Source organism: Aythya ferina (assembly GCF_964211825.1).
Source record: "Aythya ferina genome assembly, chromosome: 8".
In the NCBI taxonomy this organism is placed as follows: domain Eukaryota; kingdom Metazoa; phylum Chordata; class Aves; order Anseriformes; family Anatidae; genus Aythya; species Aythya ferina.
Window position 1 is genome coordinate 21,393,161 of NC_140304.1, and position 16,637 is coordinate 21,409,797.

At 34.5% G+C, this 16,637-nt stretch overlaps 1 protein-coding gene across 45 annotated transcripts in view; it reads left to right on the top strand.

The window, feature by feature from the left end:
- The window catches only part of FUBP1 (far upstream element binding protein 1), a 37,107-nt gene that overhangs the window by 9,084 nt on the left and 11,386 nt on the right, over nucleotides 1-16,637 (top strand). For 4 of the 45 annotated variants that reach the window (XM_084528210.1, XM_084528213.1, XM_084528219.1 and 1 more), the window contains 8 exons: nucleotides 241-382; nucleotides 1,461-1,621; nucleotides 2,478-2,632; nucleotides 2,715-2,794; nucleotides 5,884-6,018; nucleotides 6,672-6,743; nucleotides 11,020-11,165; nucleotides 13,689-13,736. In XM_084528210.1, the coding sequence (XP_084384336.1) occupies nucleotides 241-382; nucleotides 1,461-1,621; nucleotides 2,478-2,632; nucleotides 2,715-2,794; nucleotides 5,884-6,018; nucleotides 6,672-6,743; nucleotides 11,020-11,165; nucleotides 13,689-13,736 (939 nt within the window). Of the gene's footprint in view, nucleotides 1-240; nucleotides 383-1,460; nucleotides 1,622-2,477; nucleotides 2,633-2,714; nucleotides 2,795-5,883; nucleotides 6,019-6,668; nucleotides 6,744-11,019; nucleotides 11,166-11,553; nucleotides 11,906-12,733; nucleotides 16,261-16,637 lie in introns of those variants that run through there. The other 41 variants (XM_084528217.1, XM_084528223.1, XM_084528227.1 and 38 more) reach the window with 28 other exon arrangements.

A 16,637-nucleotide genomic window follows, 5' to 3' on the forward strand; every position in this document is an offset into this window, starting at 1 on the left:
GTGAAGCTTCCTGTTTTTTTTGAATGTCATTTCCTTACTTGTCTTTTGTATGCAGAATTGTTCAGATCTTACAGAATACCTGAATTATGTTTTAGACGTATTTTATTAAAACTGAGTAATAACATCAGATTTTTCTTAACAAATGGTGTGATTATTCCAAGCAAAAGTATCATGTTGGCTTTAGTGATTGGTTTAGGGTAGCTTTCATAGAATGTGTTAATTTGTGCTTTTTCTTTTTAGGCTGGCAACCCTGGTGGACCAGGACCTGGTGGTCGAGGAAGGGGTAGAGGTCAAGGCAACTGGAACATGGGGCCTCCTGGTGGATTACAGGAATTCAATTTTATTGTTCCCACTGGCAAAACTGGATTAATCATTGGCAAAGGCAATGTATCTTACATATATGCGTGTGTCTGTATGTAGTTAAAAATAAATAAATAAATAAATCTTTCCTGTTTATACAAACACCATGCTAGAGAGGTATTTCAAGAGAAACCTTTGCACGTAATTATGTGTACAGCACTCCTGTTATTCTTTTCATTATTCCTTTCCTCATCAAAACACATACCTCAATATCAAGAAGCAATCAATTTTTCTAACCAGTGTTTTTAATAGTAATAAAAAGTAAGCTACATTGGTAGTGTTAGGTAGATTCTTAAAGAGATATTTTAATTAACTTGTATTTGAAACTGCTTCATCAGCCTAGAGTTACTGCATCTGTAAATAACTTTTAAAACTAATTTTTGTATATTAAGGTGATGGTGTTTACAGTGGAATCACACATAAGAAATGTTACAGGTGTCTATTATAATGATCGCTTTTCATAGAATTTCATTTTCAAATAATTTATTGTATGCTTCTAAATGAAAATGTTAATCTTTTGTAATGTGTTTTCCAGACACAACAAGTAGGCTGACATAGTTCAGTTCTTGACCTGACAGGTTGATTTTTTATTTTTTTTTTTACTGTTATTTTTAATTTTTTAAAATGCCAAGTGACCTCTGTTCTGAAAATGTGCCTGCTAACGATACAAGTAATGTCTTGGGTTTCTGTAAGAGGAGGAACTATTTCAGGGGAATTTCTTTCTGGTTTTAGTGCACTGCAGAAAATCTTAACTACTGCTATATAAGAAGGTTTAATTTTGTATTTACTGGTAACTGTGGGTAGCAGTTGCTATTCATGACTAATCTTATATTTTTACATGAACAGGAAGAAAACAGTATTGTAGGAATATTTTTTTTTCTGAGTAACAACATTGCGGTTTTAAATATTTTTACTCATTTATTGCAGTTAAGGCTCTACCCACAACAAAGAGGCTCTTTGTGTTATTGGAATAATGTTCTTACATGGCATAGGTTACTTACCAGTTCTTAAACTTCCATATAGTTGATTTTCTCTAATTTGACTGAATCTTAGTGTTTTTGTTTTAATGCATATCATAAATGCTCTATATTGCTTTATAGGGGGTGAAACTATCAAAAGCATAAGCCAGCAGTCTGGTGCTAGAATAGAACTTCAAAGAAATCCTCCACCTAATGCGGATCCAAACATGAAGATGTTTACTATCCGTGGAACACCCCAGCAAATAGATTATGCACGGCAACTTATAGAAGAAAAGATTGGAGTAAGTGTATAACTATTTTTTTCTTTTACTCTTACAACTAAATAGAGTAGTATCCATTTTGGAGATTTTTATTTCACTTCTGAATTATCAGATAATTTATAATAAACAGTGGTAATTGTGTTGTTTAAAGTGATAAAACTGCTAATTTAAGATAACATTGTGTCCTGCCTGGTTTCAGTTAGGACAGAGTTAATTAAAATAAAAATGCAAATAAACAAGGGCTTGAAATAGGTACTTCATTCAGTGTAGTATAGTTTTTTGTTTTCTAATAATGTGTTCTTGAAGATGCCCACTTTGTGCATAACAAAACATATGACAACTTCAAAGGTATCCTCGGTATTCTTAAAACTAGTAAACTACAGGTTTTGTATTTCAGTCTCAGTATGTTTAGGTGCAGTTTTAATTCTTTAGGTACAGTTCTTAAAACATACTGTACTTTGTTTGCATGTGTATGCATGTAAACAAGTTGACAGCCTATTTTTTGTACCTGATCTTATAAACATGTAGTTATTAAGATTAGCCAGATTTAGACATGTCAGTTTATTTTTAAACAGTGACGTCCTTTTGTTGTTGAAACAACTTGTGGAAAAATCCATGTTTATTTGTAAAAATCATTTTACAAAGAAAACTGAAATAAATGCAACTTAGTTATTACTGCCACAGCTGCTTTTAAGTGTATTCGATAACTAGTTATAAACCTAATTTATCAAAAAATACTTGACTCTCCAGTCTTTATTTAAGAGCCATCAAACTTTTTGGATTGCATTCTTAAATGGTTCAGATTTATACTTCTAAACTGCAGAAGAACAAAGACTTGGGGGTTTATTTTCATCTGTGCTGTACTTCCATTTTACAGGGTCCTGTAAATCCATTGGGTCCACCTGTTCCTCATGGACCCCATGGTGTTGTTCCTGGCCCACATGGACCTCCTGGGCCACCAGGTCCTGGTGCTCCCATGGGACCATATAACCCAGCTCCTTATAATCCAGGGCCTCCTGGCCCTGCACCTCAGTAAGTATTGCTTCAGCTAGCTTCCTTTTTTTCCAGTGATCCTGGGACTGGCTTTCACTGTGTTTCACTTGATGTTTTATAGTGGTCCTCCAGCTCCATATGCTCCGCAAGGATGGGGAAATGCTTATCCACACTGGCAGCCACCAAATCCGCCAGATCCAGGTAAGAAATGTCAACAGTTTACTGTAGTGTGATACGCTTTCAGTAAAATCCACTTTGTCCTTACAAATGTGTGTTCTTACTGCATTTGTGTTACGCTGGTAAATCAGAAAAAGTTGCTGTTCTTCAGGTTTTTCTTTATAGATGCTCAATTTATACGTTTTATGCTTCTGTGTTGCTTAATTTGTTGAAATTGAGTTGTCACAGCTGGAATATGCTTCTTTAATGAACGTTTTTGATCTTGCCTCCCAATTTATGCTACTTCTTACAAGGTGCTTGCTTAACTGATTTTGTGCAAATCAGTTCATTATTCTTGTAATGGAATATGATTAGCTTTTGTTTTTACATAAAGTTCTTTAATTAGGATGTATTTTCTTTCCTAATACTCAATGAGTGTTTTTATTTTATTTTGAACAGTGTCCCTGATCCTGACTTTGCCCAGTATGCTGTATTATGTATTTCTAGCTTTTGTTCACGTATATGAAATTGTTCCTAAGAATATGGTACACAGATCTGCTCAATCCTTCTTGACTATTAAAACTTCTGTTGAACTGTTGCAAGTAAAGTGGATAGGATTATGTGTTTTGAGGCTTTGCTTATAATGGTTTTGTATTTCCTTCTGAAAGCCATCTTTGGAGAATCTGTTTCTTCTACTTCTGTTTATCTTTGTCAAAATCAGGATTTTTTTCTTGATTACAACTTCTCGAAGTTTTAGTCTCCTGACTTTCTTTAAAAGAGTTACTTCCTTTGGTTGGACTAGAGCAAGTGGGGAAACTGAACTGCAGTCCCAGAAGGCATGGTAAGGCTAGATACTTGAGTCACTTGTACCTCATTTGTTTGAGGTAGACCCTCTTCAGAACTTCAACTGAAAGATCTCAATTTGATTTTTGTTTTAAATGGAGTAAATATTTTCTGATAGCCACTGGTCCTGACAAAAGTGAAATAGGATAGGGCTTTGGAGAATGTTGAAATCTACAGAGTTCTGTTCATATTCAATTATTTTATATATCTGTTCTTGGCAAAGAACCGTCTCTATTTTCAGTTCTCAGACTTCTACGGTAGCTCTGCATGTATTCCATTTAGTATTAAAAAATGTCTGTTAACAGTATTTAATAGTAAAATAATTCAAAGTGACTTGACTTGAATTCTCAGCCTACCAACTGTCATTTAATGCAATACCACTGCCAAAATGTTGCAGTCTTCTTCACTCTCACCTTTTCCTTGTTTTATGAAATTATTTCTCTGCATAACGATGTGTAAGAAAAATGACAAACACTCATCTTGACGTCATCTTGATGATTTTATCATTGTTTTTCAGATAAACACTTGTCTTGCAAATCTAATGAAGTTTTTCCTAGGTGCAGCTGAAGTCAGTGTTTCTTTTGACTAGCGTTTACTTGAATGAATTTTTTACAGGTGTTTTTTTTACACTTATTTCAGTGAAATAAATGGATTATTGCAGTCATTTTTTCAGATACGCTCTCCAAAATCATGCTTGTGTCACATGACAGTGGAGCTAGTTACCAGATTTCTTTGGAGATTTAGTGAATCCCACACAGTGTTCTTCTTAGTAGCTATTGCTCTAGAATAGGGGTGTGGGGTGGAACCAAGCAATGGCTTTTTTATATATTTACAGGTAACTTTAGAGTAGTACATGTTAGTTTTATGTTAAATGACACTGTGCCAATATCAGTTGCATCTGTCATGAGCAGTGTTGTTTCTTTATCCAAGCTGTTCAATAGATGTGGTTCCTCCTGCTGTACACTTTGTTCAGTAACTAAACGTGTTAAGCTGGGTATGTAATGGTTTGGGTTGTGTGGAAACATTCCTGTAATGCATAATAGGTTATCCCTTGACAGTCTTCCTCTTTCCACAGAAAAGTTGAGCACAGTCCCAGGGCATATTGCTTACATCCGCTGTTGTCAATGCAAGCAGTGTATTTCTGAAAGGGAAACAGCTTGTTAACTTTGCTTTCTGTATGCTGATCTATTATATGCATTTTATCTGGTTACGTTTGACTTTACTGCCAAATGAAATACTGCATGAAATTTGTTGTTTCATGTCTCTACTTTGTTCAAGGAATACTTTTATTTCTCTTCAGTTAGTCACTCACTTACCTGTTTTTGGTTTGGGGGAATATTCTTTCGTTCCTGTATATAGTTCTAAAACATTTTGTTGTCTGTGTTCTATGTGAAGTTTTTCCATCATTTGGCCCCATTTATTTGCAGATACTTTTGTTATTTAAGGATGCAAATGGTGTTAAAAGATGCTGGTTGTGTTATGAAACATCATAGTCTCTAATAGTAGATTTACAATTTCTGTGGTTTGCCAGTCTGTTAATGTAATCAATCTCTGTGTGATTCAGCAAGAAGAATAACCGTTCCTAAAGGCTATATGTGAAAAACGTTAGAGAAATAAGACTCTAGGAAGCTCCATCATTGGCCTACCTAGATGTAGTTAAAAATAAGGGAAGCATGGAGATAGCTGCAGAAGATGAAAGTGTTACAATCATTTTTTTTACTAAAAAGCTGTAAGTAAACAGTGATGCTTTATAGCCATGTATGAGAATTCAGGTTCTTAAAATGCTGTGTTTCTGTATTTCGCTTTTACCTTAAGATTTACCTATCAAACACTGCAAATGTGTAGTAAGACTTGTATGCTTCTATTTTCAGAAATACATATTTAGCATGCATGTGCTGGAATTGCTAGTGTGAGGCTATAATGAAAGTGAAACCACTGAAATTGTTTGGTGCTGGAATGATTCATTTTTGCTGCCATTGAGTAACATGATTACTTTAAATGTGAGACTGTTTCTGCTTATATCACCTTTAAAATTAATAAATGGTGTTATAGTAGTGTGGGTTCTAGAATGATATTATCTCAGCAGTCCTATGAAAGTCTAGCTTGTACCATATGCTTGTCTGAAACCTGACAGAAAGTTTGTGCCAGAACAAAAAGAACAGGTTGACGTGATTACTTGGTTTAGATGAATTTTTCTCTTGGAGGAAAATACAAGTGCATAGGAACAGGGTAAGTTGAGAGCAGCATTCAGTTCATATTACTCTTGTAAATGGTTACTTTTTGTTTCATAGGCAAGCCAGGAACAGATCCCAATTCAGCAGCATGGGCAGCTTATTATGCTCACTACTATCAGCAGCAAGCACAGCCACCACCTGCAGCCCCTCCTGGTGGACCAGCTACAACCCAAACTAATGGACAAGGTAGCAGTTTAATGAAAAGAATTAATTGCTCCTTTCTGGGGATGTAGATGAACTATTATTTTTTATTGCTGTCTTCATATATTGGGTAAACTTATTCTGTGGTGGGTTGTTTTCTTGGGAAACTGTTGCTTACAGCCTTCAGTGTTGATATTCTTCATTTCAGCAGTACTGAGGGTAATCTTGAATATGTCTTGTAATATAATTCCAAAGACATACTTTTCCAGTAGCTTGGGCTGATTTAATTGCATCTTTGTAGTGTGGTCAGTCACGAGTGAAAGAGCAAAACAGTTAATTGTCAATTGCTTAAACTGTTGCATCACTTTCAGTGGTTTTAGGAAAATTGCTTGTAGTATGTAGTTGTGTGTTACAGTCTGCATGAGGCTTAACACATTTTAATTAGTATTTTGTACTGTGAGTGACATACAATTTACAATTGAATTCTGAACATACACTGAGCGCTTCAAGTAATTCTTTGTGGTTTCTTCTAGTAATTATTTGTATTTGTAGTAGCTTGGACCGCATAGGTTTCTAGGGTCAAATTTGAATGACATAATTGAGATTGTTACTGAAAAAGTCAGGTGATGATTCTTATGTCCGTATATAAACAGAAATTGTAGTTTTATCTAGACCTTTTTTGTTGTTATTGTTTAATTCAGGAGATCAACCAAATCCGGCACCAGCAGGACAGGTTGACTATACAAAGGCATGGGAGGAGTACTACAAAAAAATGGGTATGTGTGCATGTTTTCCATGTTGTATAGTAAGATGCTATAGATCTGCATAACTCATTAGATGTGTTGTTTTTTTTCTTAAAGAAAATGCATTATCCATTTGTCTTCGAACTGTAGCATCTAAAATCCCTGAACCTTGAAGAAAATCAGAAAATAGTATTCAAGGCGTTTACCTGTATTGATGCTAGTAATCAGCTTTAGCAAAACATTTACTACTTAAATGTCTCTACTTGATCACTGGGAAACAATACGTTTTAGATGCTTCAATTTGAGTATTTTTAAGTGTATGAAAGTATGTTTTGGAGGTCTGCTTTTTATGAAGCTGTTGATTTTCTTGTTCAATAGCTGTGTTGCCTATTCTGTTAAAATTATGTACCTTTCTTTCTTTAACATTTGCTTTCTGTGATGAAGGTATTAAATGTCATAACTAACCTTCATTTATATCATACGCTTCCTTGAGTTGTTTGCTCTGCAGCATTTAAGACCTGTATTTTAAACTGCAGTTTATGTATAATTGCTAGCTTCTTAAATATTTTGCTTGGCTTCAGTTTGAAGAATTTAAATAAATTTACATTAAGTTCAAGGCTCCTCGTTTACTGAATAAGGAAAGAATATGTGCTGTTGATGCATTGGCAGAAGGCACGGTCTTTTAAATAATGGTAAGGTCTTGCATGTCAATGTTTTGGCCATACTGACTGCTCCTGGATATTATGCATAATGTAGATTTGTATAGAGGCCTTATGAATACATACCAGTGCTCTGGGATCTCACTTTGACCAAACATACAGTAGCATCTGATTTTGGCACAGTGTTAACATGAAACACAAAAGTTAAAGGGATGTTTCAAGAATTGTATATCATGAAAAATGAAACGACAATTGCAACAGAAGTTTTAAACACGTGATTTTAAGATGTAATGGAAATTCTTCCTGTTTCATTTTTTTTGTTGTTGTTGTTTTGCATTTGGTGTTTTTTCCTAAATTTACTGTCTCTTGGTTCAGGTTATGTCCTTCAATGCAAAGTACTAGGGTATTTCATTATCTTCAAGAGTAATCTAAGTTGTTGGCTCTTACTTGTTATCTCTGGAAAGCAAAGTTTGGGTTACGCTAGTCTTGCATGTGCTCTAACTAAATACCAGCTAGTAAAAAGAGTTTTGATAAGGATTTTGGGAGCATGTCCAAAGAGGAGTATTAATTCAAGAGGAACCATCAGGAAATGTAAGTAATTGCTCTTAAAATTCAAAGTTGATAAATTCCAACACAAAAGTCAGATATCTAAGAGGAAAAACAAGTAGTTCTGATCTTCACTTATTTTTCTGATCTTTGCCTGAAGGGGAGCTCTTGATATGTGCACTCTTGAAAAGTGTGTTTATAAATCATGAGAACTTCCTGCTTCATCAGCATGTTAAAAATCTTGAGATGGAAGATGTAATTTCAATTAAGATTCACTTAAAAAAGAGGATGAACTGAACAAGTGGGGCTGAAGAGCAGAGATTGCCCATCTAGCACTAAATATGGAGGCAGGGAAAAACACTGCCTGAAGTTTAACAGTGTTTAGTAATAGTAAAAATTCTGACAAATTGGAAGGCATTCCATCAGCAAGTTCTTGTGGGCTCCACTCTCTGAAATACAGCTACTGCTGTTCTTCCTGTAGTTGTATAATGGTCCTGTTTCTGATAACTATTGCAAAAGGGGAAAAGTAGGAATTACAGTTCGTTCTTGGACTCAGTTTCATTTTTTTTCCACAGCAGAGATAATTACAGAAACAACCGTTACAAAAACTTACAAGTGTCATTTCAGAAAACTGAACTGAAACTTGGGACTACCCAATGAAAATTCTAATACAGTATTCCAAAGTGACTTCCTACTAGTGTGATAGGACACAGCTACTCACAGAGAGCATGTGTTTTGCCCATGACTTAAAGTGTATAATAAGAGTGACTTAAAAATAACCTGTTTCCAACTTGGAAATAGAGTGGCAAAATCCATTCTATGTTTAAAACCTTTATTTTACTCAGGAGCTATTGCTTTGAGTAACAAATACAGTTAAAAGTAAGACTGAAGAACTGATGACATTACTTATCCACACTGGTAAGTTTACTCTATGTGGATCTTGTAGGTGACTCAGATCCTTTTATTTTCGTGGTACCCAAAGCCATGAATGCAGACAACTTGTTTTAAACTTCCTTAGTGTATTACAAGTTAACAAGACAGCAGTTTAACTCTTGAAGACATATTGGTGCTGTTGTCTTGAGTTAAAGGCATACTATTCTTCTGCCTACAAGAGTTGAAATGAAGATTAGTATAGCTGGGCCCTAAAAATCTTATAGGGATGGCAGTTCCCACTAAGCACGAAGTGACACTTTAGTAAATGATCTATATGTCACTATAGGAGTTTGTAAATGTATTGTTTAAAGTTGTTATAATATACTGATGTCTTGATTTGTAATAAAGAGATATCATCATAAAACGGTAGAACTATTCTTTAATGATTCCTCAGCATTGTAGCATGAATGAGGGAAAAGAAAAACTTTCCCGTATTAGAATCACCCTCCATGTTTGAGAAGTGGAAGAAATGTAGAATCCTCTGGAGTTTTCTTTCTTAGCCTGCCTTAATGGAGGAGATATTCTGTGTGTATTATGTTGCCTTTAAATACAGTTAATCAGTTTCACTTATTAGTGCTCCAGGTGAATCTGGATGTTAATGAGCGTGTTCCGGTGCAGTTCTGTGCACTCAGAAGGTTTTGACTAAGCTGCTGAATTCCATGTGTAGTTTCAGAATGGCTTGCAATACTTAGTGGAGGAACAATGCAGCTAAAATATTGCAAGCTTTTACTAACCCATTCTAGGGCAGTAAGCGTAGATGTCAAACTTCCTATGTTTGATGTATTATTTGAATTTAAGCACTGCCTTAGCATAGCTGGTTAAATGTTGAAAGATTCTTGGGTCATAATGCATAAAAAATGCCTTAGATTTTAGTAACTGGATTCAGACCTAAATTCTGATGTCATAGATTAATAATAAATTTGCAAAAAGTGCATCCTGAGATAATTAGAAACCATACTGAAGATAGTTTAGGTGAAAATTGTTGATCAAAAGTGTAGATTGTAACGTGGTTTCAGCTCTGAACTTCTAATGTTTTTCTGGGAAATATTTGCTTTACTGCTTTACTCAAAAACTGATGGAGAAGATGATGTTTCTTTTAATATGACATCTACAGAGTAAGTGGAAAAAATACATAAATAGTAGAGATGGTTGGAAAAGGAAGATAGTATTTTGAAAACATTCAGGATAGTGCTTTGCCAAATGTTTGGCTTCCCAGCTCACACTTGAGGAGGACTGGGAGAAAAGACATGCATGTAAGAGAAGTGTGGGTGACTAGTCGTCTTCATGTGAATTTTCTGTGTAAAAGTATTAAAAATATACAAACAAAAAAACAACCTGATACCTTAGAAAGCAGTTTTAGAATCCTTTGTATTCATTTTCTGCAGAAGGGTGATCAGTGAACTTATACCTGAATAAAAAGTGAGGGGTTCTGGATAGGATTGAAACCTTTCAGCCCTTGTTCTTGGGAAGCTCCCCTGTTGCTGGAGCCGTAATATTTTTGATGCATTACAGAGTCCTGGTGTATTAGTCTCTCACCTTTGCAAAGTTTTTAAGGTGTAGCCTGATTTTGTTGGAAGGATTGGTAGTTCTCAGCTGCGTGCATGTGTTTACACTTACTTTTAGAGGCTTGGAACTTGCAACTTGGGTTGAGAGATGTTTCAGATCTATACTCTGTTTTTCAATAAATGTTCACAAACATCAATGCTCTTATGAAAAAAAGTAACATGTACTAACCCCAAAATCACATTAAGGGTGCCAAAATTGGGAGAATGAATTCATTTCTGAATTAAGTAATGCAGCCTGTATAATATGATAAATCCTGTCAGTCTAGGCAGATAATCTGATCTCCCTTGTTGACCTATATTGTATTTCAATATAAATGCTACTGGTTGACTGGGATAGTTTTGATCAGATGCTTTAAACACTTAGTGCTCTGGAACATGATTCAAGAGTGAGAATTTTCTGTCCTAATGGTTTCTCGGTTTTGTTTGGGCATCACTGCATTAAAATAATGGGAAGAGCAGTTAAGTCAAAAGGAGCAACCACAAGGCTATTCAAAAGCCTTCAAGAAATATTGCGATAAACAAAATGGCATTTGTTAGGCAGTGAGATTTTGAAATTTTCTCACTTGTATTGCATCAGCAAAGCTATATAAATGTAAATACTTGTAGGTCAAGCAGTTCCTGCGCCTGCTGGAGCTCCGCCAGGTGGTCAGCCAGATTACAGTGCGGCATGGGCTGAGTACTACAGACAACAGGCAGCATATTACGCCCAGACAAGTCCACAGGGAATGCCACAACATCCTCCAGCACCACAGGTACAGTTTATTAAACGTGCTTTTCTGGCTGGCTTCTGTTTCAGTGGTTATATAGATATTTTTTTGCATGTCTCCTGCTTTGTTACCTTTGGAGTATGCATCTTTTCTTTTTTTTTTTTTTCTAGCAAAATAACTATCAGAATAATTAATAGATGACTTTGTTTACCGGATAACTTGAGTTCTTTATCTATCCATATGTTTGGTGATTTTGATTTTTAAAAAAAGAAAAAGAAACTTTCTCCTCCCAGGGTTTTGAAAACCATGCAAGAAGCCACCACCATTTACATTAACCAATTTTTCTTTCTTAAAGGCTTCACTCCTGAGTTAGCGCAATTTAAAGGATTTTCTTTAACTTTTTGTGTATCTCTTATGTATCTCTTCTGCACAGGGCCAATAATAAGAAGTGGACAATACAGTATTTGCTTCATTGTGTGGGGGAAAAAACCTTTGTTAAATGTATGGATGCAGACGCCTTGATGAAGATCTTAATTTTGTTTGGTTAAAAAAAATAGTGTTTTTGAAAATGTAAAAAATATCTATCACTACTGATAGGAGGTAATATTTCTGTGTAGAAATGAAAAATGGTTTGTTTTTAGTATTAGTGTAGATGTACACATTCCAGCAAATGTATTTGCAATTATGTGGTCAATGCTTTGTGATATAAATGTACTTTTTCAATGTATTCTTTATCACTTTTAAAATGCCTGTTTTGTGCTTTACAATAAATAATATGAAACCTCCTGTGTCGGTAAGTTGGATATGTGGGTATTTAAAGAGTTAGAGGATTGATTTGCAACGCTGAATCAAGGTACCTGTACAGAAATGAGATTTTTTCCCCCTGAAACTTTGCAGAGTTTTAAGAAGTTGTCGTTAGCATGTTTTTCCCCTCTTGCAGAATAGTTATAGGTGGAGGATCTCTTTCATTCATTGTGTGTTGCTGCCTAGCACCAATAATCTTGATACCTTAATTTTCTTTCTATTTGTTTAAAACTGCATGTGTTTAAGAAAGTGATCTTTTGGCATACTTCCATTGCATTAACAGTGAAATTTCCTTTTATATGTGACCACTGTTTCAGACCTGTACAGCTGTTTACAACAGAGCTTCTGTTCTTAATTGAATACTTCAAAACTGTTCCTGTATAACTATTTTAAGGATTTTTCAGACTAGTTATAACATTTATTTTAAGTGTAATGTGCTTAAGCCTTCAATTTGAAGTAGTCCACTTCAAAATTCAGTGTAGAAAAGTCAATATGGTATGCATAGTAGTTTAAAAAAAAAAAAAAAATTGCATCTGTCCTTGAAACGCTGTTTTGTTTGAGTGGTGGGGAGTGGTTGAGAACTTCCTGCAAAGCAGATAACTTCTGTTTTTGTAAATACTGAAGACAAGTATTTGAATCAATTGATTTTTTTTTTTTTTTTTTTAATATACTTGAAACTTACTGCTCTAATGCTCATACTAAAAGTCTGATTCTCTTGAAATCCTATGTTTGCTCTTTGCATATTTATTGGCTCTTTGCATATATTAGACTACATGCAATACAGTCTGTCTTGCCATTGTCTGTTGAAGTGCAGGTTTGATCCAGCCAGTATAGAACTAGCTCTATAGGGGTGAGGAGGACTGTGCTGTGTATCATCCTTGATTGTTCCTTCAAGGAGCATTGCACTGTAAGTACATCAGAATGACAAATTGATGAACTGCAACAGTATCTTTTTGTCGATGTTCCACATAATGAAAATGCCATACTTGTGTGAATATTATGTTGGAATACAGTGCTGATATCTTAGGAAAACGTAATTGCTTCTTAATTCAAAAACATAGGTTTGTGTATATACATATTACATACACATAATGTGAGCTTTGTGGGTAAGTATTCGTGAAACGTTCAGCAATAGCTAAAGAAAATCATGTTTTTGTTTCTGAGTAATAGTACTCTTTGAGACGGCTGTATCATTCAGTGTATTAAAGTATGCATATCATAACATTGAAGTTTTTGGAACCACTTGATAGCCAGAAGTTGTCTTTGTCTTCAGTTAGTTTGAAGATATGTAGTGATGTAGGTATGTTTTAATTCTATATCTGTTACTTGCTTTATCCTTTGGAACACCATATTGTTGCTTTGAGAATACATTTTTTTAGAGTGGCTGCACAGAGAAGTAAAAGTTAAGGCTTGAAAAAATTGAAGTAGTTTATTCAGGTAATTAGCAATGTATGTTTTGTGCTGTAGAAATAGAAGGAATTATTTTTATCCCTTTTACAATTAGGAATTATTCTGGTACCTTATAAAAGGATAGGACAGTATTTGCTATCTTTAGTGTAGGGTATGAAGTTTAATAGTTCAGATATTTTGCATGGTATTTTGTAGATAACCTTATAGAATGGTGCATTTATGATGTACTAAACTGAGCAAAATTGAATTCACTGGATTCTTTATCATTCACAAAATGGAGGCTGTTGATTTTGATTCATTTAAGGTATAAAATCTTTATTAATTGCAAACAGTGCAATTATTTATACTTCACAGTGCCTTCCCAGACCTTCCACCTTAGGTTCTGCTGCAAAAAAGCAACAGGTAAGCACAACCTAAGGAAGTATATAAATTTAAATATTTCAGTACATTAATGTTGTCCCTGTGAGATCTTTGTGGTTGTGTATTGAAAAGCAATCTGCTGCTTTCCCAAATGCATTGTTACTCATGGTTCCATTTCAGTGGAAAGTCTTTTAAGTTTTTAAACAATTGTTTCTATTTCTAGGTAAATATGTATCCTTTTTTCTTTTTTCTTTTTTAGAAAAGATTAGTAGATTGCATTAATTGAAGTTAAGCAAAATAAGTATTTTTTGTTACTTTTCCTCAAATAGTTACTTGTTGCAATTAAAGAATCAAAACCTTTAAAATATGCAGGAATTACTTTGGTTAGAAACTTCAACAGCCTTCACAAATGTTTTTTGTAGTAGGGCACTGTTCTTGCTCAAACACGTAAGACTTAAATATAAAGAATATAACTTCTTGTTGTTATCACTGAACTTGTTAAGTTTTCTTACAGTTACAGTGTGTTAGTGGAATTTTTAGATAAATTAGTTTGCTTACTCATACTTGACATGGTAGGAAAATAGATTCTAGAGTTTCACAGATTAGTATGTTTTATTTGGAAAAGCATGTGCACCAGTTAAATGTTAACAGTACAGCAAATAATATTTTATCTACATAGCAGTCAGTGTATCCTGTTTCATGATACTTTAACTGAATTGCTGTATATTATGATAGTTTAAAATGTTTGTATGTCTTACAGATGGTCTGGTACAGGTTTTTGTTTCCTTTTTTAGCTTAAAGTAAAGCAGCATCTATTTGTTTGTTGATTATTCTGTTTCTAAAATGTGCTGCTCCTCTTTCAAAAGTCCTGCTTATCTGTACATTAAAGAAAAATATTCAAAAATACTGCCTTCATTTTCACACACAGTGCTGAAGATGCTGCAAGCACCAAATCATAGCTCATAGAATCAGGTCCTGAGATAGTTACTACCAGTAAAGAGGAATCCTTTGAGTGTATGCCATTGGTGAGCCGATGAGCATGGACCATAGAAGGGCTCCATGTAGAAGGTAAAATTGGCAAAAACATAACAGATTTGAAATGTATCCCATACATAACGGTGTAGGGTATAATTTTTGTTTTGATCACTCTTCATTCTTTAAAGTATTATTTGTTTGACCATAAATGTTCATAATCTGTTAAGTTTTTAAACTGTGATTTAATAATAATAAGCAATCTATTTTAATTTATATTCTTCTAAACAGCCAAGCTTAGATATATTGACTTTTTGAACTAAATTAATAGTTGTGCTTCAGTTTCTCAAGCTACTTAATGTATGATGGTCTGTAGTTTAATGTGTAACTTGACTTCATTTTTAACACAAGAAAAAGTTAGGTGTGTCCCATTTGGATTTTGATTCCATGAATTTAGTGTTGGGGTGAGTCATTTGTTCGCTTCTTTTTACATGGTACTTTTTTTCTACAACTGTTGTTCCTAAAATGTATTTAACAGTCTTTCAATTGCTAAGTTTAGCCCGTAGAAGGAAATAGAGAAGAAAGCCTGTTTTTTGGAACATTGCTAGGGTGTGGAAGATGAGTTTCTTACCTTAGTGTGTAGCGGTTTTGGTGTATTGACTTTCAGCTTTCTCACTGATTGGCTTAGAGGCATGCTGTTTTGTACTAAGCTTAGAGTTTATTTTTCGACTGTCAAAATTCATAGTTCTTGGGAAAACAGAAAATACATTAATGGAGTTATCCTGATCCAAAAAGATGATGGGATTTTCTTAGGAATGTAATAAAAGCTATCTTGAAATGTTTCTTGCTTTTTCCCCCTTAGAATCTCACAAATTAGGTAGGATGTGAAGAATATAAAACGTTTTGAAGGGAAGCATAAAGTTCAAAGTAGGACAAATGTTTTCATATAGCCTTCTGCAGCATATATGTTAATAGGACATGAAGTAAAATACCGGGTGGGTAATCTTCAACCTAACATGACCGTAGGTCACCTATTTAAATTGACCAGGCAGACAGGATCGTTATTCAACTTGTACAGCCTATCTTGACATATTTCATTGTTTTTCTGGTGGTATTTTATTGGATGATAGAAACTGTTTCTCCCCTGTTCTATTCCAAAGTGATTTTTAAGTTTTCCATTGCATGCTAAGAGCCTCTTATTTTGCCTTTTTCTGAAAATGGTGGGAGGAAGGGAGGACCCCAGGCCTTTCAGAAAGCATACAGTTGACAGGATTCCCTCTTCCCTAGTAATAGCTTGTGAAACTCTTATGTATGCACAAATATTTCTCTTGTGTGCATGTGAAATGCGTTTTCGTCCTGAGAAAAGTGTTCTCTGCAGAAACTACCCGTGTGTAAAAAGAAGATTGGCTTTAAAAGGCAACTGTGATGGGAACAGTGTCTTAGGGAGATGCAGCTTGGACTTGAGGTAAATTGAATGCTTTACAAAAATGTGGTTTTGAGCTTGGCATTGTATGTAATATGGGTACACATTAACTGTATAATGTTTTTGTATGGTTTTTCTCAATAAATGTAAACTGATGGATAATAATAGAAATGTTCTTGTCTTCTTTGTGCTCCTGCCGTGCCTTAATTAGTTTTAAATTACAGCTTCAGAGGAAAGATATTGCAGCAACTAGTACTTACGTGAATGAACATCACCCACATGAAAATACATGTATATGGCTATTAGGATAAATGCTCATTGAAAACCCTGTAGCTTATCATTTTTTCAAAACGTCTGAATTTACAACTTTTATTGAGGCAGAAGAATGACTTTTAATAGGTAACTGTACAGAGAGCAGTCATCATGATTGAGCATAATAGAATTTTGTTCCATCATTTTGAAATGATGGCATAAATTTAATTTGCTGCAGATTGTGTCTTACGTTAAGGCTCTCCGCATGCTCTTCAATTTAAAATGTGACTTGTTTG